The 22,269-nt window shown below is 37.6% G+C and overlaps 1 protein-coding gene across 11 annotated transcripts in view; it reads right to left on the reverse strand.

Moving 5' to 3' along the window:
• NFATC3 (nuclear factor of activated T cells 3) overlaps positions 1-22,269 on the reverse strand; it is a 93,506-nt gene that overhangs the window by 30,074 nt on the left and 41,163 nt on the right. For 6 of the 11 annotated variants that reach the window (XM_036441421.2, XM_036441419.2, XM_036441418.2 and 3 more), the window contains exons 4-8: positions 21,714-21,913; positions 13,543-13,715; positions 10,745-10,885; positions 7,529-7,584; positions 5,775-5,901 (exon numbers count right to left, since the gene is read on the reverse strand). In XM_036441421.2, the coding sequence (XP_036297314.1) occupies positions 5,775-5,901; positions 7,529-7,584; positions 10,745-10,885; positions 13,543-13,715; positions 21,714-21,913 (697 nt within the window). Of the gene's footprint in view, positions 1-5,774; positions 5,902-7,528; positions 7,585-10,743; positions 10,886-12,627; positions 12,647-13,542; positions 13,716-20,005; positions 20,290-21,713; positions 21,914-22,269 lie in introns of those variants that run through there. The other 5 variants (XM_036441422.2, XR_004988570.2, XM_036441423.2 and 2 more) reach the window with 5 other exon arrangements.

A 22,269-nucleotide genomic window follows, 5' to 3' on the forward strand; every position in this document is an offset into this window, starting at 1 on the left:
TTTTACTTCGCCATTCCATCAAGCAAAGCAGAGGCTATGAATATCAGCTATTATCCCTAATCACATCAAAAAAAGTAGCAGAATCGTGATTTAGGATGAGTCCACCTGATGAAAGGACTACTTAAAGTAGAAATCAATGCATTCTGCTTATTTTGTTTAATATGTATATCAAAACAGAAAAGAACCACCAGTTAATTTACTGTGTCAAGACAACCGATTTCATTATGTCTCTTGGCAAACACATGATTCACTTTTCTAGAAATTATCTACTTTAGCTTCCTATTGAAAGTGCTATAACTCATTTAAAAATAATTTTTCTGAATCCACATCTCATTCTTCCTTCTAAGTTTGTACTACTTATTAACATAATTAAAAATTCCATGATCTTCACAAAATGGAAGTACAGCTGGCTCTTGAACAACACAGGTTTGAACTGTGCAGGTCTACTTATATATGGATTTTTTTCAACCGATACCTGTGCTGTTTTTTATCTGTGGTTGGAAGTCCGTGGATGTAGAGGGCTGACTGTATTTCATTTTACATTAAAAGAAAATAAATGTGAGACCCAAAGCAAGGTCAAAACTCATCTGGCCATTTACCAAACCCTTACCAAGTACAAGTCTCTTCACATAAGCATAGCCTGTCTGCGGAAGTGAATTAAGACAGCCAAGACAGACCTGATATCTTTTATTGTAGAAGAGGTAATTAATGAAACACTTGTTTCTACACTTTAGTCTGACTTCCTAGTAAGAATAGCATGGGCTTGTCATTCATCCTCTTTAGCCTCTAAATCTGGCAACGGGTGAGCCAACAACGCCAAGGACAGCGAGAAAAGTATATCCCCCATCTTCTTGTTGCTTCTGCTATAATGCTCTCACTCCTAACCCAGGCCTCCATCCAGTTTTTGATTCTTACTGAGGTGTTCTAAGTATGGTTTACTGTGTCTACTGGCTCCTGACCTCTCTAATGTCTTTTTTTATTTTTTATTTTAGAAAGGAAGTGAGAGGGAAAAAGAGAAACATGAGTGATGAGAGAGAATCATTAATTGGCTGATGCCGAAGTGCTACCCTGGGGATCAAGCCTGGGAATAGAACCAACATTTAGCCACTGAGCCAAGCTGGTTCATAGGTCGACACTCAGCCACTGAGCCATGCCGACCGAACTCTAATGTCTTTTAATGTATTTATTTTTCTTCTGACTTTGGCAGAACTAGAACTTTCTCCCTGGACCACTGAATTTTTGTTTCCTTTCTACTTCAACTCCTACTCTGATCCCCAGGAAAGCCACAGTAAATTGTATATCCAGAGTTACAGTTCTACATGAGAAAGAATATCCAAGAAAGCCTACTCTCATCCCTTAATTCTGAATGAGCAGGTGGGGCCCTTGGTTATATAAGCAGTTGATTATCATGCACTAAAAAGGAGATAGAGGGATTAAAAACTATAGCATAACATCCATCTTTTTTGCCTGGTCCAATTCTTATTCTATGTTCCTAACCCTCATCTGGGTACTCAGACTGAGAATTGCTTCGCTAAATCAAGTGTACTTCCACTCAACCAAATAAAGTATCATTCTTTGGTCAATAAGGGATTCAGACTCCAACCTGATAGAAACAAAGTCCTCATTTCTGTTGTAAGGTAATTTATTTTTGTTTGGAGGGAAATATTGTTTTAGAAACCTTACAATTTGTAGAATGAGTTGAGTTTTATTTTTTATTTTTTTAAATAAATTTTAAAAATATATATTTTATTGATTTTTTTTTAGAGAGGAAGGGAGAGAGATAGAGAGATAGAAACATCAATGAGAGAGAAACATTGATCAGCAACCAAGGTACATGCCCTTGACCAGAATCGAACCTGGGACCCTTGAGTCCGCAGGCCGACGCTCTATCCACTGAGCCAAACTGGTTTCGGCATGAGTTGAGTTTTAGAAACAGATTAACACTACTTTTTGTGTTGTTTATGCTCCTCCTGAAATTTAGAACATTGATGGAAGGATCCAGAAGAAAAAATCATTGGTTTTGGGGTTTTCAAAGTATGAGAAGCCTCATGAACTTCTTCAGGTGATAGATGTGGAAAAGTAGGATCCAAAGAGTAGAAACTCTCTGGATTTCCTCTTCCAGGATAAGCAGAGCACCTAAGCTTCCTTTCATCCTTTCTTTTCTTTTTTTACTATATATCGGCCGTTGAATAACAATTTATTTGAATAAAATGTTTTTTAAAACTTGAAAACCATTACTTTGGTCTTATACTGTTATTTTATGGGGAAATTAATCAGTGGGTATAGTCTGTGGCAGAACTGAGACCTGATGTCCTGACAGTAAGGCGTTTCTCTCCTAAATGAAACAACCAGAAACCAAAAGTTGGTCTGTCCAGTAAACTACTTAGAACACAATATATTTTCCCACCAGCAAAATATTATACATGAGAGTCTGGCTCTAATCCTGCCCCTTCAGGCCCATTATTCTAAAACCAAAGCTCAGAGGATACCTCCAGTACAAGTAACTTCTACTCAGCTTCAGAAGGAGGTACATTCCCCTTACCACCTTGAGTGATGCTGGGGTGGGGTTGGGATCCAACATCAGAAGTTCTGAAGAGCTAGAGGCTGGGAAGAATTCATTAGGCAACACCATTAGGCAAGAGCTCTGTGCTCTAATAACTATTTTCATTTAACAAAGTAAACTGATTGTGGGACAAATAATGCTAAATATCATTTCTAATTTTAAAAAAACAATTAAAAGCCATTTGCAATTAATGATTATTTCTCCATTGCATACTGACATTAGTCAGATTCCTATTGCCAAGGGGTTGCCAAAAAGGTAACAAATTGACAAATCCTTTAGTAAAAAACAAGCAGCTTATGAATATCTAAAATTTTTAGAGTAAAATTTTAGAAGCTGCTGTAATTGGATATTTTTTTCCATCTTGTCTTCTAGCTCACTGATTCGGTCCTCTGCTTCTTCTAGTCTACTCTTGATGCTTTCTATTGAGTTCTTTATAGTAGCGATGTCATTTTTCATTTCTTCTTGGTGGTTCTTCATTTCCTCTTGGTTCTTCTTCGTATTGTCAAATTTGTCCTCCATTCTTTTTAGCCATCTTATGATCATTTCTCTGAATTCTTGCTCTGAGAGGTTGCTTGTCTCCAATTCGTTTACTTCCTTTTCTGGTGATGCCTGCTTTTCTTTCATGTGTGGGCAATTTCTGTGTCTTCCCATGGTCTCTCTTTTCAGGATGTCTGATTATGTAGTTCTCTCTCTCCTTTCCGTGGGTGACTGAAGAAATCCCTTGAATCCACGTGTTTGCGCCTATTGGGGTGTCACAGCTGTTCGGTGGTCTCCACTGTTGTGAGTTTTTCAAGCCTCAGATAAGATCCACTTTTCCTTGCAAGATGGAGTAGTTTTCCCTCTGAGCTCGTAGCTCCGGGAGAAGTCCCTTAGTGAGACTTTCAAGGATCACATGAGAATGACTTTAAGGGAGCACCAATGTGATAGTCAGTTGATTTCTCAACAGAAACTATCTACAGTAAAATTTTAATAGAAATTATTTGCCACAAACATAAAGGCTAAAATCTTAACAAAGAATTCATACAAATTAACAAGACAAAGTATCTATGACTTAAAGAGAAGGTCATACACTAGAATATAAAGAAGCTAGTAAAATTATGTAGAAGTCTATCCACTGTTGAGGAAAAATAAAAATGCTCATGTTACAAAATTAGTATATATGGGATTGTTCCATTTCTATTTTTAAAAAGTTGTGTCTATATATGGATCAAAAGAATCTTTAAGGACAGAATGATAGTTTCAGATGGAAGAGAATTTGGGTGTTTTAAAGTATTTTTTCAACATGTATTTTTTTAAAAAATTCATAGTAATGTATTAGTTTTTCTTTTTAATTTTTATTCATAACATTAAAAAAAAAAAAAAATCAGCCGGGACCGGTTTGGCTCAATGGATAGAGCGTCGGCTTGGGGACTGAAGGGCCCCGGGTTCGATTCCGGTCAAGGGCATGTGCCTTGGTTGCGGGCATATCCCCAGTGGGGGGTGTGCAAGAGGCAGCTGATCGATGACTCTCTCTCATTGATGTTTCTAACTCTCTATCTCTCTCCCTTCCTCTCTGTACAAAAATCAATAAATTAAAAAAAAAAAAAAAGAACTGGGGTATGGGAGGGACCTTTAAAAAAAAAAATCAATGCTATAGAAAGAAAAAAACAGCGATTAACCAGAATTAGGAATGTGTATCCTTTCTTCCTTGTTAGCGTGCTACCTGATTTGTATTCTGTCAACCATAAGGCCAGTGATGACAGCTGGAGCCCAATGCAATATTTTCTGTACACTCTGAGAGCCCTAATGATTTCCATTCTCATATGGAATGCCAATTAGGACACTGCTTTTATATTGTCCTCCTAGTTCACAAGCTAATAATGTAAATGCATTATGCTCTCCTTTCTGTTTACCATTCAATTACTAGCACTATGATGGTAGTAATCAAATCCTCTAATCTGCTGACACTACTGCTTCCCCCTCCCCCAATCCCAAAAGCCCTCTCTCTTCTTGTTCAAGTTAGACTTTACATTCCCAATCTCAACAGCATTGATTACTCTTGAACTGAATGTCTTTAGTTGTTGTCTTTACAACAACTGTATCAAACTTCTTCACACTCTTCAACATGCCAAATCACCACTCTCTCACAATAAGAAACTCCACATCATTTACAGAAGAAAAAAATTAGATGCAATCATATGGAAACCCCCTAAAATCTCTCCATATTATACCAACAAACCTTCCTAATGTGTTCATTTTACCTTTCCTCCTATTCTTTTCACCTAAGGCCCATTCCAACATCTGTATTTTAAATCTTATCTCCTCCCAACTTTCTCAGAAACTTGATATTCTTTTATCATTATTAATACTCTCTCTGTACAGTAAAGACTCTACCTATTTGAATTACCTTTTTAACATTGGGCCTATGCCATATAAATCTCTCTCTCCACAGTTAGTAATTTGGGGGGGGGGGGAGGAATGGTTACTAACATCTTATAGAAACAGAAGAAATATGGGGGGAAATAATTTTATTTTGAACTTTTTAATTTGAGTATATATAACATTTAACTGTGTAAATTTAAGGTATACAACATGTTACCTTGATACATTTATAAATTGTAGGAAAAAAATTTTTTAAATATATATTTTATTGATTTTTTTACAGAGAGGAAGGGAGAGAGATAGTTAGAAACATTGATGAGAGAAGAGTCACTGATCAGCTGCCTCTTGCACACCTCCTACTGGGGATGTGCCCGCAACCAAGGTAAATGCCCTTGACCAGAATCAAACCCGGGACCCTTCAGTCCACAGGCTGACGCTCTATCCACTGAACCAAACCAGTTTCAGCGAAAAATTACTTTTGAAACCCAAATTTGATCATGTGAACACACCCCCTTAAAGCTCAAGTCTTGCAGTACTAAGGGAATTCACACATACTCACAAACACCTGCCCTTCCTGTAGTACTGGTGATTTTGGTAGCTTTTGAAAAACAGACTTCAAATCTATATTCAAACTTTTAATTTCCCTATAAAAATGACTACAAAATAGCAATTGATATTACATCTAATATTTAAGGTCAACACAAATTTTAGAGATTAGACATATGTTGGGATTTTTATAAATTATAAACTATCTTTCCCTGAACATCCTAATATATTGTAGAATTCACTGGATAATTTTTTCTTCATTATGAAAGAAAGGTCTGAGGCAATCCAGCACAACTCCTCTTACCTGGTGTGTAAGTAAAACGTTGAGACTGGCTTTTTTTCCTCTTGCCATTACAAAGATAAAAGTGCACCTGCACTGCAGCTGTAACTGCTGGGTTATGATATGGAGGAACTTCAAGGACAATGTGAGCCTAAGGAGCATGGAGAGCAAGATTGTGTTACGTTCAGAACTAAAAATGAAATGCACCTGCTAAACTCAGTACCACTCATGAGTCTTATCTACCCAGGTCCTTCCACCACAGATCATTCTGCATCAACTGATCATGTCTGGAGATTTATTCTATGGATACTTCACTTTAAAGAGATAAGCTCTTTAAAGTAAACCATTGGAGGGAAAATTGTTTTTCACTGACCCAATTTGGTTTCTAGTTGTAGCAGAAATAAAAAGTCTTACTTACAAAGCAGTGAAATACTTTGTTCTACTAAATATTACATGTTACTATACATCTTAACTAGAAGCCCGTTCTGTTTTGTTTTGTAATCTTCACCTGAGGATATGTTTCACTGATTTTGAGAGAGAGAGAGGAAGGAAGAGAGAAACATCGATGTAAGAGAATCTTTTATGTGAGACAGACATCAACGGTTGCCTCTGTACTAGTATGTGCCCTAACTGGGGATTGAACCTGCAACCTAGAGACCTGCTCTGACCAGGAATTGAACCTGCAGCCTCTTGGTGTACAGGATGATGCTCCAATCAACTGAGCCACCCAACCAAGACCTATTCTATTTTTTTCTTGTTTATTTGTTAACCTTCACCTGAGGATATTTTTTTCCCATTGATTTTTAGAGAGAGAAGGTAGGAAGGAGGAAGGGAGGGAAGGGATAGGGAGAGAGAAAGAGAAAGAGAAATATCGATGATGAGAGAGACGCACCAATTTGAGAGAAATCATGAAATGGTTGCCTCCTGTATGCGCCCCAATTGGGGCTAGAGATCGAACCTGCAACCTAGGTAGATGCCCTTGACCAGAAATCGAACCTGTGACCCTTCATTGTTTGGGCCACACTCTAACTATTAACCAACACTGGACAAGGCCCATTCTGTTTTTTAATCAAGTTTATTATTTCCCAAGTTATATTATAGTTTAGATTTCTTTTTTTCTCCTCATTATAGTTTAATTTCTTATCTTAAATTTTATATTCAAATATTTTAAATTGTCAATACACAAAACTTACATCTCTATAAAAATAATTTTACACATGCAGAGTGAAAACCTTTGGCTCCTATCCTTAACCTAATTTCTCGAAGGTTTTTGGAGAGAGAGCACTGTGAGAAGTGGTATTCTCTACCCCAGAGAGAATTCTGTCTCTACTCCAACCATGAAGGAACCAGCTACGTGTTGAATCCTGAATGGCCTGATGCTGAGGAGTTGGAAGAGTGTGCTAGCTAAATACACAAAACCCTGAGAGTTTGTCTTCCTCCTATTTTTTGCCCTCCATAACATGGTCTTTTCTGAATTTGTTTTATTTCTTCACTAATACTGAATTCAGATAAATAAATCAATATAACTTCACTAAGAAGCTTCTAATAATTTTTCATTTCTAATTTCTCCTTTCCTATACACAAAAAAGGGGAAGATACCAATTATCTTTCCTAAACTTTAATATCAGAAAGTATCTAGCTCAGATCCAAATTTCTAAATATTTACTTTTCTATTACTCAGTAGATAAAAGACTTCTCATCTATACCATAAGCAGCAATATCCTATTTTCTCATTAAGCTTCTAAAATATTTATTAAAAAATAAGGTGAATTTCTTACCCCTTGACATTTTTCCCTGATTATTTTCCCTTCTACCTCCCATTGAGGCCGTCCATCTGTTGAAAGAAACAATTTACAGTTAAAAGTAATTCAAGTCACAAAGCATATAAACAAAATCTAATGTATTTAGTATCACACATTTATTAGCAAAGGGAATCTGTTTCTCACTAACTTCCATTATGAACATAAAATGTGTACCTATGGGAAGAAAGATCTTGGGCTTCCTGAGTTAACAGGGTGCAGAGAGTTTATTCTACTAAGTGATATCTGAAAATCCTGTGAGAGAATCTTCACCAAGAGGTGGCCAACTTCTGCATGTATGCCTTAACTAATGGAAAAGTCACTCTTACCAATAACCCATTTCATGTTTGGATAATAAATCTTTGTTGCTGGAAAGTTCTTTGTGATAAATTAAATCTATCTCTACAATATCCAACCCAACCCAACCAATCTAGAGTGCTTCTCCGTGAGACAAGATTTCAGATGTTTAAAAGCAGTTCTGTTTGCCTGTGTCTCCTCTTCTCCTGGTTAGCATCCCTAACTCTGCATCTATCCCTTATACAACAGTTCAGCTTCCTAATCACTCTTCATTGAACATTCCTCCAATATGACCATCTCCCTCTAAATGCACAGGCCCAGGACAGAATAGCCCAAGGGAGAAATGACCCAGCATTGTAGACAGTAACCAGGCTCTTGCCAACCTTATGTAGAGATGGTGTGTCTCTGTTAATAATTTTCTGAGGCAGCCGCACCATGTTTTCCCTTGCACTTACTGGGTGGTCAGCAAGTGTCCCTCAATCTGCCACATTTCCTATTGCCAAGCTCAAGCTCCCACACTGCACTGACATATCTGGGGTTCCTCCCCAACCTTTCTTACATTAGTTTCTCCCTACCAGACTTCATTTCCTTAGATCGCTTGGCCTGTCAAGATCTTTTTAGGTACTGATGGTCTTCTAAAATAGGTTCCTGTACTTTCCAGATTTATATCACCTGAAGATGTGGCCAGCATATTTTCTATCTTTTCATCCGGAGTGACTTGTTCATCTAGGCCAGTGGTAGGCAAACTCATTAGTCAACAGAGTCAAATATCAACAGTACAATGATTGAAATTTAAAAATATATATATATATATTTTATTGATTTTTACAGAGGGGGACAGAGAGTTAGAAACATCGATGAGAGGGAATCAACGACCAGCTGCCTCCTGCTCACCCCCCACCGGGGATGTGCCCGCTACCAATGTACATGCCCTTGACCGGAATCGAACCTGGGACCTTTCAGTCGGCAGGCCGAAGCTCTATCCACTGAGCCAAACCAGTTTCAGCTGAAATTTCTTTTGAGAGCCAAATTTTTTAAACTTAAACTTCTTCTAATGCCACTTCTTCAAAATAGACTCGTCCAGGCCGTGGTATTTTGTGAAAAAACCACACTCAAGGGGCCAAAGAGCTGCATGTGGCTTGTGAGGATCTAGGGAGAGCCCCACTTACTACTAATGCTCCCACTCCAATCTGATGAACAGCTGTTCTAAAGCATTCTTCTTATGTCATGGGCATTTACTCAGTGACTAACCTATACAAATATCTTCATATACAGTGTAACTCCATCTGGTCTATGAAGATATTAGGAGAGAGTTAATCAAATGCCTTCCAGATTGTGACTATCCTTTTCCAATCCAGTAACTAGGTAATGGCAATCTTTGTACACAAGAGACACTATAGACAAATCCTATGCCTACTTAAAATTATAGCTCAGTTAGCTATCATTTGCTGGGTCCCCTGTACCAGGTACTTTGTGTTATTGAAACAATGGAGATAGGATACCCTATCTTCAGTCTGTGGATAAAAGACAAGTACAAACAGTTCATTATGAGAAAAACGTGGTGGTTACACTAATAAAAATGCATTCTAGAAGTACCAAGAGTACTGAGGTCAGGATCCTTATCCTAGACTTGGGATGGAAATATGGGACAAGCAAGACTTCCTGAAGAGCTCCTGAATTAAGACTTAAGTATAAGGTGGAATTCAGATGGTGTGTGGGGGTGTGGGGGGAATAGGGAGGTGAGGAGGAGGGTAGTCTAGGCCAAAGAGAGAGCCTGAGCAACAACTAGGTGACAAGAAACCACAAGATATAGGGAATCATAAACAGCTGTGTTGGTAGAGTATAAAGTATGAGGCAAGGAGCAGTAAGAAATGGAGCTAGAAAGATAGGCAACAGATTGTGGCCTGAATGCCACATTAGGAGCCTAAAAAATGAAGAGATCACATAAGGTGCTTTCAGAGTGGGAGCTACATGTTCACAACTGCTACCATGTAACATGATTCAATTTAAATAAAAAGTTCTTGCCCAGCCAGAGTGACTGTTAGTTGAGCATCATCCTGTGCACTGAAAGGTTGCTGGTTCGATTTTCAGTCAGGACACATACAAGAAACAACCAATAAATGCATAAATAAGTGGAACAACAAATCAATGTTTCTTTCTCTCTTTCTCTAAAAATAAATAAATAAGAATAAAGATATAATCATGTAAGTATACATAAATTCACCCTTTTAAAATATATAATCCAAAGGTTTTTATATTCACAAAGCTCTACAACCATCACCTCTAATTTTAGAAACCCCATGCCCATTTAGTAGTCACTCCCCACTGACACCTCCTTCCAACCTCTTACTACCACTGATCTACTTTGCAGCCTCTATAAATTGCTTATTCTGGATATTCTGTGCTGGCTTCTTTCACTTAGCATAGTATTTTCAAGGTTCATCAATAATGTAGCATGAATCAATACTTTATTCTTTTTAATGGCTGAATAATATTCCATCATTGTATGAATATACCACACCTTTATTCATTTATCAGTTGATGAACACTTGGGTTGTTTCCATTGTTTGGCTTTTATGATAATGCTGCTATAAGCATTTATGTCCAAATTTCTGTGTGACATATGTTTTCAATTCTCTTGAAAATATATATATATATAAAACTCGGAGTAAAACTACTGGGGCATTCTTGTACTTTTGAAACATCCTTAATGAAAAACTTAACATTGATATGAAAATTTAATAAACATTTGATTTATAATAAAATCTGCATAAAATGATACCTGTGGCTTTAAAAATATATATTTTGTGTTTAATGTCAGTGAAACATATGAATAATTCATTTCACCCTTTTGCCTCTCAGTCTGAGGTCAATCAACTCAAATCCTCTATTATTTACCTTGTCCTTTTTCAAGAAAAATAATTTTCGATTCTGGAAGAAAATTAGATCCAGTCACAATCATTTCATGACCTCCATTTACAGAACAACTGTTGATACTGTACTTCTCAATATGAGGAAGTTCTTGAGCAGACCGCTGGGCTGTTTTAAGAGTTGAGAAGAAGCAAAATATTAGTTTACAATTTTTCATATATAAATGTCAAATTCAAGCTAAAAATGAAAATAAAGAGAAGCAAACCCTGGGTTCTTATAATTCAAGACAATTGTAGCAATATCCACCAAAAAAAACAAAACAAAACCCTACATTATTTAGAAAACAAAACAGATTGATTTATGTGATTTCTAAATTATTTTCTAAAACTACAATTACAAAAAAAACAACTCATAAAGAGAAATTAATGCCTGCAATTTCAAATGACTTCAATACATTCATCTCATCCAACTTTTCTTTTTAGCTTAAGTTGTTTTTAAAAAAAATATATTTTTATTGATTTCAGAGAGAGAAAGGGAGAGGGAGAAAAAGAGGGAAACATCAATAATGAGAGAAAATGATGGATTGGCTGCCTCCTGCACACCTCCCACTGGGGATCGAGCCCACAACCCAGGCATGAGCCCTCAACCGGGATCGAACCTGGGATCCTTTAGTCTGCAGGCTGATGCTGTATCCACTAAGCCAAAATAGCCAGGGCTAAAGTTTTTAATGTATTTCTTCGCTATAACTATTAAAATAGGTAAATCTAATATAATTATAAATGACAAATTAAATCCAAAGATGTGTAATTATATTGCATAATTTCCTTTTGCTCCTTTCTAGTTATTCATAGGTCAAATTACAATGGTATCAAAGGTAACAGAAATTTTTATTGGCATAATAAAAAACTCTACACGTGTTAAAGATTGTATTTTTGGACAACATTTAGCAATATGAGAAAATGCCCATTATAAGTGAAAATATCAAAACAAGCTATCAAACTTTTTCAGGTAACCCCAACTAAAAATATTGTATAAAGTCCTGGTCTGCAGAATGAGAGTCCCGGGTTTGATTCTGGTCGGGGCACATGTCTGGGTTGCTGGCTCTATCCCCAGTGTGGGGTGTGCAGGAGGTAGCCTATCAGTGATTCTCTCTCATCATTGATATTTGACTCTCTCCCTCTCTCTTCCTCTCTGAAATCAATAAAAATATATTTAAATAAATAAAAATATTGTGTGTATGTATACACACACACACACACACATGTACAATGTATAAACAAAAATGAAAACTCCAAAAATAGTCAATATTGACTATCTTGGGCAAGTGATATTACAAAAGATTTTTAACACTACTCTGTATTATTCTACATTTTCTACAATAATCATATATTAACTTAATAAACTAAAATAAAAAATAGGATATTATCTCAAAGGAACTTCAATCTCAAAAACTCAAACTACTCCATGAACTTATTTAAATTGTTTTGCTAAATATATGTGCTTATACGGGCACAGAATACTATGGCAAGATAACAAAAACAATGGCAATGATAGCTGCTTTTATGGAGAACTAGTTGACTTAGAAATTTGCTTTTCACTCTATACTCTTTTATTCTTTCTGAATGTTATACCATGTACTTGTATTATCTTTTAAAAATTAATATAATAATTACTTTTCCAGTGATTTCTATTACCATGGATTTATTCAGTGATTCCTACAGTCAATAAGGAAATGATAAAGTATTACTCCAATTCAGCAAACAGCAAATTAATTACCTTTTTTTGTAATTAAGTAAATGTAATCCCAAATTAAGATGTGGTTAACAGAATAAAATGGTATAACTGAAAGAGTACTAAGCAAACTTGTGCTCTAGGCACAGCTCTGTCACCTATAAACAAATAACCTTGGATGACTACTTGAGTTTCCTCCTACACAAAAGTAAGACATGAAATTAAAACACTTCTAAGCCTATGTCTGAAAGATCTAAACAGCAGTCTCAATATTTCAGTCCTACTAGCTAACCTGCCAGAGAGTTAAATATCTTAACCCCATAGTTCTTTGGGGCTTGAGTAGAAATCATGTTCTAAGGCCTTTTTTCATTTCTTGTCTTTATAAATCGGGGGGGAAGCATTAACTTTCTCAATTTGATACTGTAATTAATTTATGGTAAAAACGTAATGCCCACAAGAAACAAAATCCTGTGAGTTCTTATTTAGCTGAGGTGTTAGCTCACAGAGACAGGCATCTTCCAACATAAAGGCTGACATGTTAATTAAACAAAGATGGCCAAGTAATACTTAGTGTCAGAATCACAGATTCATGATTTGGTCCTCAGGTGTCAACAAGCCCAACTTCCTCATTTACAGATAAGAAAACTGTGGTCAAGCCCTGGCTGGGTAGGCCAGTGATTAGAGTGTTGCCCAGACACTCCAAAGTTGTGGGTTTTATCCCCAGTCAAGGCATATAAAAGAATCAACCAATGAGTGCATAAATAAGTAGAACAACAAATCGATATCTCTCTCCCACCCCCTTCCTTTTTCTCTAAAAACCAATCAATTAAAAAAAAAAAAAGAGGAAATTGCAGTTAAGAGAATTTATTTATAGTCACACAGCTACCTAGGGTCAAATTATAATGAAAAATCATTTTCTAACTTCAAGATCATTACTCCTTCCCTAACCAGCTTATTCTCATAAGAAGATCACATCAGCTATTCAGAATCTGTGCCTCAGTTTACACTTTTGATCCAAACATCACATTACAAGCAAAATAGAAAATGACCTATTGTAAACAAAATTCTAAAACATCATCACAAAGCTCACTTACAGCACTCAACAGGTATAGAAGCTGTCTGCAGAGAAAGGACTTTTCCGTTCGGCTGTGGGATGTGTACACGAAACACAAGACGCACTCTAGTGTTCTTTCTGCCAATATCAGTTTCTCCTTTTCGAAGTTCTATATCTGAATTGCGGAGTTTCAAAATACCTGCACAGTCAATACTAGGGGGGAAAAAATAGAAAAATTTTACTTGCTGACTAATAACTAGTGGTTCTAAATAACTCAACTACAATAAATAGCCATTATTAGTTCAACCGAAGGACTTGTATACACGCATATAAGTACAACCAATGGACATAAAACTATGGGGGGGGAGGGGATAAGGGGGAGGGAGGGAGGGGGGCAAAAAAAATCATTAAAATATGTAAAAAAAATAAATAAATTTAAAAAAATAAATAAATAGCCATTATTAATTTGGCAGGGAATAACTATCACTACCTAAAATAAAAAATGTCTTAAAAAAGGTAAAGGGATTAGGCAAAAAACAAAACAAAAATCCCTCATAGCCACAGACAATAGTATGGTGATTACCAGAGGGAAAGGTGGGTGAGAAGAGGTAGAAGAGGATCAAGGAAAGATAAATGGAAATTTTAAAGAAATATTTTTATATGACAAAATGTAACAGTAAGTGTAATAGACTGTCTGCAATAATTCCTTCCCATTCCAGTACTTGCATGCCCTCCTCCTGGAGTTCCTATGTCTCCTGTCCTTGAAGGCTGGCCTTATAGAATGTGGCCAAGTGATGCCATGTAAGTTATAAGCCTGGCACTTAAGAAGCCTCATAACTTCCTCTTGGAGCCCTAAGCCACCATGATGAAGTTCAAATAGCAGGGCAGAATGCCGAGATAATCTTTAACTACTCCAGTCATCTTGGATGTTCCAAACCCAGCTGAGTTACCAGCTGGATTCAGGTGTATGAGTGATCCTAGCCCACAATCTATGAATGAACTGTCTGAGTGTAGACAACCCAAAGAATCATAAAAAATAAAATAATAATTATTACGCCCTGGCTGGTATTGCTCAGTGGTTAGAGTGTTGGCCTATGCAGGTTCAATTCCCACCCCCAGTCAGGGCGCATACAGAAGGCAACCAGTAGATATGTTGCCCTCTCCCGACCGGCTTCAGCTCTCTCTGAAAAGCAATGGAAAAAAATATCCTCATGTGAAGATCACAAAAATAAATAAATAAATAAATAAATAAATAAATAAAGTTACTACTTAAAGCCATTAAATTTTGGGGTTGGTTTGTTTTACAGAACTAGATAAGTGAAACATAAAGTAAAAAGAATTTTTAATTCTATATATGTAATTAGACCAGAAAAGAATCACTTATTGGACAACAAATCTCATTAACAGCCGAAAACGGTTTGGCTCAGTGGATAGAGCGTCAGCCTGCAGACTGAAAGGTCCCAGGTTCGATTCTGGTCAAGGGCATGTTCCTTGGTTGTGGGCACATCCCCAGTAGGGGGTGTGCCAGAGGCAGCTGATTGATAATTATCTCTCATCGACATTTCTAGCTCTCTATCCCTCTCTCTTCCTCTCTGTAAAAAAACAATAAAATACATATTTTAAAATAAAAAATAAATAAATAAATAAAAAATCTCATTAACAGCATAGATTTTTACGGTGATACTAGAGGCCTGTTGCATGGATTCATGCACATTGAAAGGAAATTAATTATCGGGTCTAGTAATAATTAATGTCGTTTTTAAACATTCGTTTAAAATCTTGCTTGGCATTGACTTGTATTGACATAACCTTCAAACACGTGGTATCTACAGAACGTGTGAAGTGCAATTAACAAGTTTTGCTTGAAAAAGTTTGTGTTTGGTTTGGTTTTTGTTGCAAAACTAGGGCTAAGAAGATGGTGGATGAAGAGCATATTTGGCACTGCATGCTTTACAAGTTCCAATTAGGAAGAAAAGCAAGTGAGGCTGCAAAAAACATCTGTAGTGCTCTTGGTCAAGATGCAGTTAGCGCCAGAAAATGCCAGCGTTGGTTTGAGAAATTTCGTGAGGGAAATTTTTCATTAGATGACAAGAGTGGTCGAGGCCGTGTGTCCAATTTTGATCAAGAAGCTAGCTCTTAGCGGCTGCCAGGCTGGGAGCGGCCAGGCCTGGAGCAGCCGGGTCCGGTGCGGCCAGGCCCGGAGCAGCGGCTGCCAGGCTGGGTGCAGCCAGGCCCAAAGCAGCGGCTGCCAGGCTGGGAGCGGCCAGGCCCGGAGTAGCCGAGCCCGGAGCAATTGGGCCCAGAGCAGCCGAGTCGGGTGTGGCCAGGCCTGTAGCAGCAACAGCCAAGTCCAGAGCAACTGGGTCGGGAGCGGCAGTGACCAGACACGGAGCAGCTGGTTGTGGAACGAACCAGAGCAACAGTGGCCAGGCCCGGAGCAGCCTGGCCCGAAACAGCTCGCTCCTCACCTGCCCCTGCCCCATGGCTGCCTCTCAGACATGGCTGGAAACTTTTGCGGGAACTTGAGGGTCTGCTGAATCAAGTGATGAAGGCTTATATCTGGATGTGTTGAGTTAGTATAGTGCTGGGGTGTTGATCTGTGAGTGCCTTGGGTGGGGCCTGGATGAGGCTGGTTGTCCTATTTGGAAATGTCTTTTGTGTGAAGTGTATCATTGGGCATGTGGAGGTATTATTGATATGAGAAAATGCTAAGTAACAGATTTGCTATCTGAAAAGGGATTTACTATCGGGGAAAGGGAGGGAGGAAGAGACTGAACATAAACTGTGCACCAATGGATGAGGATGAGGGGGCAGAGGGTGGGGTGGGAACCTGGTGGAGGGGAGAAGAAACGAGGAACCTTTGTAATAATATAAACAATAAAGATTGATTAAAAAAAAAAAAAAAAAAAAAAGCAGCTAGCTCTTCAAGCTCTTTTGGTGCAAAATCCTCAAATTACCCAACAAGAGCTTGCGACAACTTGAAATTGTTCACAAAAAACAATTTCCAATCAATTGCGTGCACTTGGCAAAGTCCAAAAGTTTGGAAAATGGGTTCCTCGTGAGTTGACCGACAACAACCGTAATCAAAGAGTCACAATTTGCAGTTCGCTCCTCTCTCGTCAAAACTGTTTGCCGTTTTTAGAGCAAATTGTTACCAGAGATGAACAATGGGTGCTGTATGTTAATTTGAAAAGGCGGCCTCAATGGTTGGACAAAAATGAGGCTCCGCAGCCCACGCCAAAACCTGACTTGCATGCGAAAAAAGTGATGTGTGTTTGGTGGAATTTTAAAGGAATTCTTCATTATGAACTTTTACCATCTAACCAAACCATTACAAGTGCAGTGTATAGTGCCCAATTGGAAAGGTTAGCCCAAGCTTTAAGAGAAAAAGAACCCACGCTGATTAATCGGAAGGGCATAATTCTTCACCACGATAACGCACGACCGCATACTGCAAGAATCACTGCTGAAAAACTGCGCCAGTTGGAATGGGAAGTTCTCCCTCAACCTGCATATTCTCCTGATATTGCCCCTTCCGATTACCATTTGTTTCGTTCTTTGCAAAACTTTCTTCTTGGAAAAAAATTTAATAATGAAGAATGCCTCAAAAATGCATTGACCGAATTTTTTGCATCAAAATCACAAGAATTTTACAACAGAGGGATTAAAATGCTTCCTGAGCGTTGGGCACAAGTAGTAGAAAACAACGGCAACTATATTGTTGATTAAATTTTGTTGTATTGTTTAAATAAATTCGATTTAAAAAAGTATTAGAAAACGACATTAATTATTACTAGACCTAATACAAGAAACATTTTAATATCGCTATTCACCCTTTCCCTATAATAGAAATGTCAACTGAATTCACAATCGACAATGACAGATTGAAACACTCCCATGCAATTGGTGCCAGCAAGGGCTTTATATGTGTCACACATGTGCAAGTCAACTTAGCCTTTTATAGACAGAGAATAAACTTGCTTAATTAGACCTGCTTTCTGATGTAGCTAAACTTTTTCCAGCACAGTGAAGCATCCCAACTCCTCTTTCAGGAGTTGAAAGCAACCCAGCAGTAAATATCAACATAAAGCAGATTATTATTGTAGATCACACAGGGAGAACAAAGGGTAAAATATTTAACTGCAGTAGTGTTTGACTATATTCTGCACAGTGAGAAAACCTAAAGTCATTTTCAAGGTCCACTATTTCTTACTTCTTTTCAGTGAGTCAGGTTTCTAAGCTTTCTAAATCTCCATTTTCCAGCTAGGGAGAGGAAGCCGGGTGTTGCTACATGACGTCATTACCCGGCGCCCACAGCAACCATTTCTGGGCTGGGCTGAGCTATGGACTGCACTTTGCGCCATGGGGTCTGGGCAGTGTCAGCTGCGATTGGTGGGCTGTCACTCGGGGTGGTGGCAGGGCCTGTGTCCCACTTTGGCTAAGCCGAGTGTTGTTTTGTGGGCACCATATCCATGGTGCCCTTTCTCTGTAAATGGCCAGTGTGTGTCACAGCAGCTTCTGCGTCGAGCACCTGTCCCTGGTGGTCAGTGCGCATCACAGCAATCGGTCGGATGGTCAGACACTTAGCATATTAGACTTTTATATATATATATATATATATATATATATATATATATATATATATATATATATATATGTTTATTAATAAAATAATCCATTAGGCTAAGATTCTTAAATTTCTAACTATACTACATACACTGAGTGGCCAGATTATTATGATCTCAGAATGCATAATAACCTGGCCACTCAGTGTATATCCTAGGCTAATATGCAAATTGTCCCCTCAACCAGAAGTTCAACCAGCAGGGAGGGTGGCCAACTGCCATGTCCCCTCCCGCTGGCCAGGCTGGCCAGATCCCACCCATGCACGAATTCATGCACCAGGCCTCTAATATATATATATATATATATATATATACACACACACATATATATATATTTATTTATACACACACACACACACACACACACACACACACACACACTGAATGGCCAGATTATTATGCATCCAGAGATCATAATAATCTGGCCACTCAGTGTATTTCTAAAGAAAACACACACAAAATTAGTTTTGGCATTTAAGATTTAACATTCATTACTTTCAAAATTTATTACTAAGTTATGATGTGCTTAACACATAATTATGGTAGGAAACGAACAGTACCTACAACATATCTTGTTACATACTGGAAGAATTTAGCAAATGAATAACTAATGGTCAACATTCTAGTTCAAGTTTACTCTCTTATGGCATTTATTGTTATTAATACTCTTACTGTATCTACCAAAAGTTCAATTCTAATGCACACTGCCAAAAGGCCACAGAGGTTGCTTTGAAGGACAATTTATATTACAGAACTAGGTTATCAAGATAAGAATCAGTAAAACACAAGAAATAATCCCAAAAAGGATGAAGTTTTCATCTTCAGGAAGAAAAAAAAGTTTCTAAAAAAGAAAATACTTTTGAAAACAAATATTTAATTAATATCAACCCTAGCCGGTTTGGCTTAGTGGATAGAGTGTCGGCCTGTGGACTAAAGGGTCCCAGGTTCAACTCTGGCCAAGGGCACATGCCCAGGTTGCGGACTCAATTTCCCCGCCAGTCGGGGACGTGTATGAGGCAGCCAATCAATGATTCTATCTCATCACTGATGTTTCTATTTCTCTTCTCTCTCTGAAATCAATAAAAAATATATTTTTAAAAAACTCAAAAAAAAAATCAGACAACTGCACTTTAGTTCAAAGCAGTACGAAACAAATTGTATTGAGTAGTTATTATTAATGTTAAAATGTCAAAATGAGTTTAGGGGGAAACAACAGAGAATATACATTTTATTAAGTTTTGAAGGGAGGTATTTTAGTAGAAAGCTAAGCTTCTAATAGAAAATGTAGAGTAAGAGAATCAGAAAAGACTCTTAAAACTCTGGCCAAGAAATGCCAGACAAGAGGAAAAAAACAACCAAAAAAATACTACATATATCAGAATGAAAATAACCATAACAGTCTGTTTCCAACCAAAACTATATTTTAGATCAGAATGTAACTCTGCCACATCCATATTCATCTAGTTTTAAAAAGAGGAGTTATGAGTAAGGTAAAGCAATGAGTACTGACGTGCTATATTTAAAGTATCTTACAGGGTGGTGGCTCTATGATTTATCAGTTAATGAACTGGTTTTAAATAAAGGGTCTTATACGTCCAAGAGAGATTAGGATTGAAATGACAAAGCCTGAGGGATAGTAGGCAAAACAAGGGGAATATCTACAAATCTGTTCCCACTTATTGCTTTAGGGAACAGTAGGGACATTTAATATATACTTGTAACTCACTTATGCATAAATTATTTTGAATAATGAATGGTCTTATCTATTACTCACAAAATTTTACCTCCCCACTATGTGAAACTATATTACATTCAATTATTAAAGCTTAACATAGTAATTAATTCTTGGGTAAAACATGTTCATTTAGCATTAGCTACCTTGTTATCTAAGTACATGGGAAAGGTTTCTTAGGTTTGGTAACTTCCTTGATGCTCTTTACTCAACCCTTCCGTGGATATATACAAGTTGATAGAAGCCTTAGTTTCCATAGAATTCTTGATTCCCAACTTAACAGTCCAAAGTGGATAAAATGGCCAGAGAAGTTTCAGGTATGCCTCTGGCAAAATAGGGTGAGGGGGCTAGTTGCTTGTTTCTATTAAAAATTGTATTTCTGCAACTTTGTCCTTTATGGTGTGAACCAGGCAGGCAGTATATGCCAGGTCTGTTGGAAAAGGGACATGAAATCATGACTACCAGCTCTGTTACAAGTGCTAGTAGATAGAAAGAGGAAGTGGCAGACCCTACTTTTCTGATTTTCCCCACACACACTATAAGTTGTGTGAGGCTTTCCAAATTTTGTGAAAATTTGCATTTTCTTTAATATATTTATTTATACTCTTTTTTTTTTTTTTTAGAAAGGATACGGCATTTTACAACATAAATACATGTAAGATAAAACAGAAAAGAAACAGCCGAAACCGGTTTGGCTCAGTGGATAGAGCGTCGGCCTGCGGACTGAAAGGTCCCAGGTTCGATTCCGGTCAGGGGCACGTACCTTGGTTGTGGACACATCCCCAGTAAAATCAATAAAATATATTTTTTTTTAAAAAGAAAAAGAAAAGAAGCAGCCAGGCCAATGTGGCTCAGTGGTTTACCGTCAATCTGAACTAGGAGGTCACTGTTGGAATCCTGGTTAGGGCGCATGCCTGCGTTGATGGCTCAATCCCCAGCAGGGGGTGTGCAGGAGGCAGCCAATCCATGATTCTCTTTTCACTGATGTTTCTATCTCTCTCACCATCTCCTTTCCTCTCTCTCTAAAATCAATAAAAACATATTTAAAAAGAAAAAAAACACATACTAAAAATACAGGGGGGGAAAAACAGGAACTTGAGAACCCAATGATTTATGAAGCCACTGTGCTAGCCCTAAAATGCCTATGTGTATATTTCTATTAGGGGAAACAAAATTAAGCCTCTGTTTTAGCCACTTTATTTCAGGTTTTTATAACAGGCAGCTATATATAATCCTAATTAATATACTTAAACAAAATTCCATTGCATACTCATTCGGAAGCTGACCACCTAAAGGTAGTCAAAATTTTTCTTAAAAGAAACATAATGTTCATAATGAGTCTATCACTTACTTGAAAAAAGTCAAAATATTTTTATTTCTATCACCTAGCATACTGCTGGGAGATATTACCATGGGTTCATAAATTTCTGCTGAATTGAAGTTTCTTTCTGGAAATATGCTACTAACCTTACCAAATGTACTATGATTATTTATATAATGTTATTCAGTTAATTTAGAACAAATATTTCATTTTTGTACTATGTTGTTTTTTTTGTGTTTGTTTTTTAAATATGTTTTTTATTGATTTTTCTACAGAGGAAGGGAGAGAGATAGAGAGCTAGCTAGAAACGTCGATGAGAGAGACATCGACCAGCTGCCTCCTGCACACCCCCCATTGGGGATATGCCCGCAACCAACGTACATGCCCTTGACCGGAATCAAACCTGGGACCTTTCAGTCCGCAGACCGAAGCTCTACCACCGAGCCAAACCGGTTTCGGCACTATGTTGTTTTTGTTCAAAAGTTGTCTGAGGGAGAAAAAAAAGCTATTTATTTGGGGGTGTTTCAAAATACCTGGCTGACATATTGTTTTCAGGAAGAAGTGGAATTTCCAGAACCTTTGTGCTGGAAATTATTATCTCTTGGCTTGCAGTAGCAACTGTCTTCCCAGTGATTCGATGCACCTGGTAAAATGCATGAGGGCGTAAATATCGATCATCTGCTGTTCCAATAAACATCTGTAGATTTATTGGCTTTTCACTATAGCCCAGCAGCTAATCAGGAAGAAAAAAACAGGGGGAAAAAACACACAATTATTATCCATGCATTTTTCAATAAGCTTACACCAGTAAATCTTTCTATCTATATCATATACATGCATATAATTTTGGTATCATATATTATTGATATATTAAGTATTGTTTAAAAAAGTAGTAAGTGGGTGCACTCTCCTTCCCAGGAGCAGGCACACACCTTTCTTCCCTCTTCCCTCTCAGGCCAGCCTCTCTAAAACTCTACGGGTCCCCCTGAGACTTGCAACCAGGGGAGCAATGAGGAGGTCCCAGGCTGACCCCCTAAACCTGCCTCCAAGGCCCTCTTTTCTTTGACTTTCCAGTGAGCCAAAGTATCT

The sequence above is a fragment of the Pipistrellus kuhlii genome, unplaced genomic scaffold (genome assembly GCF_014108245.1).
Source record: "Pipistrellus kuhlii isolate mPipKuh1 unplaced genomic scaffold, mPipKuh1.p scaffold_m20_p_17, whole genome shotgun sequence".
Lineage (NCBI taxonomy): Eukaryota > Metazoa > Chordata > Mammalia > Chiroptera > Vespertilionidae > Pipistrellus > Pipistrellus kuhlii.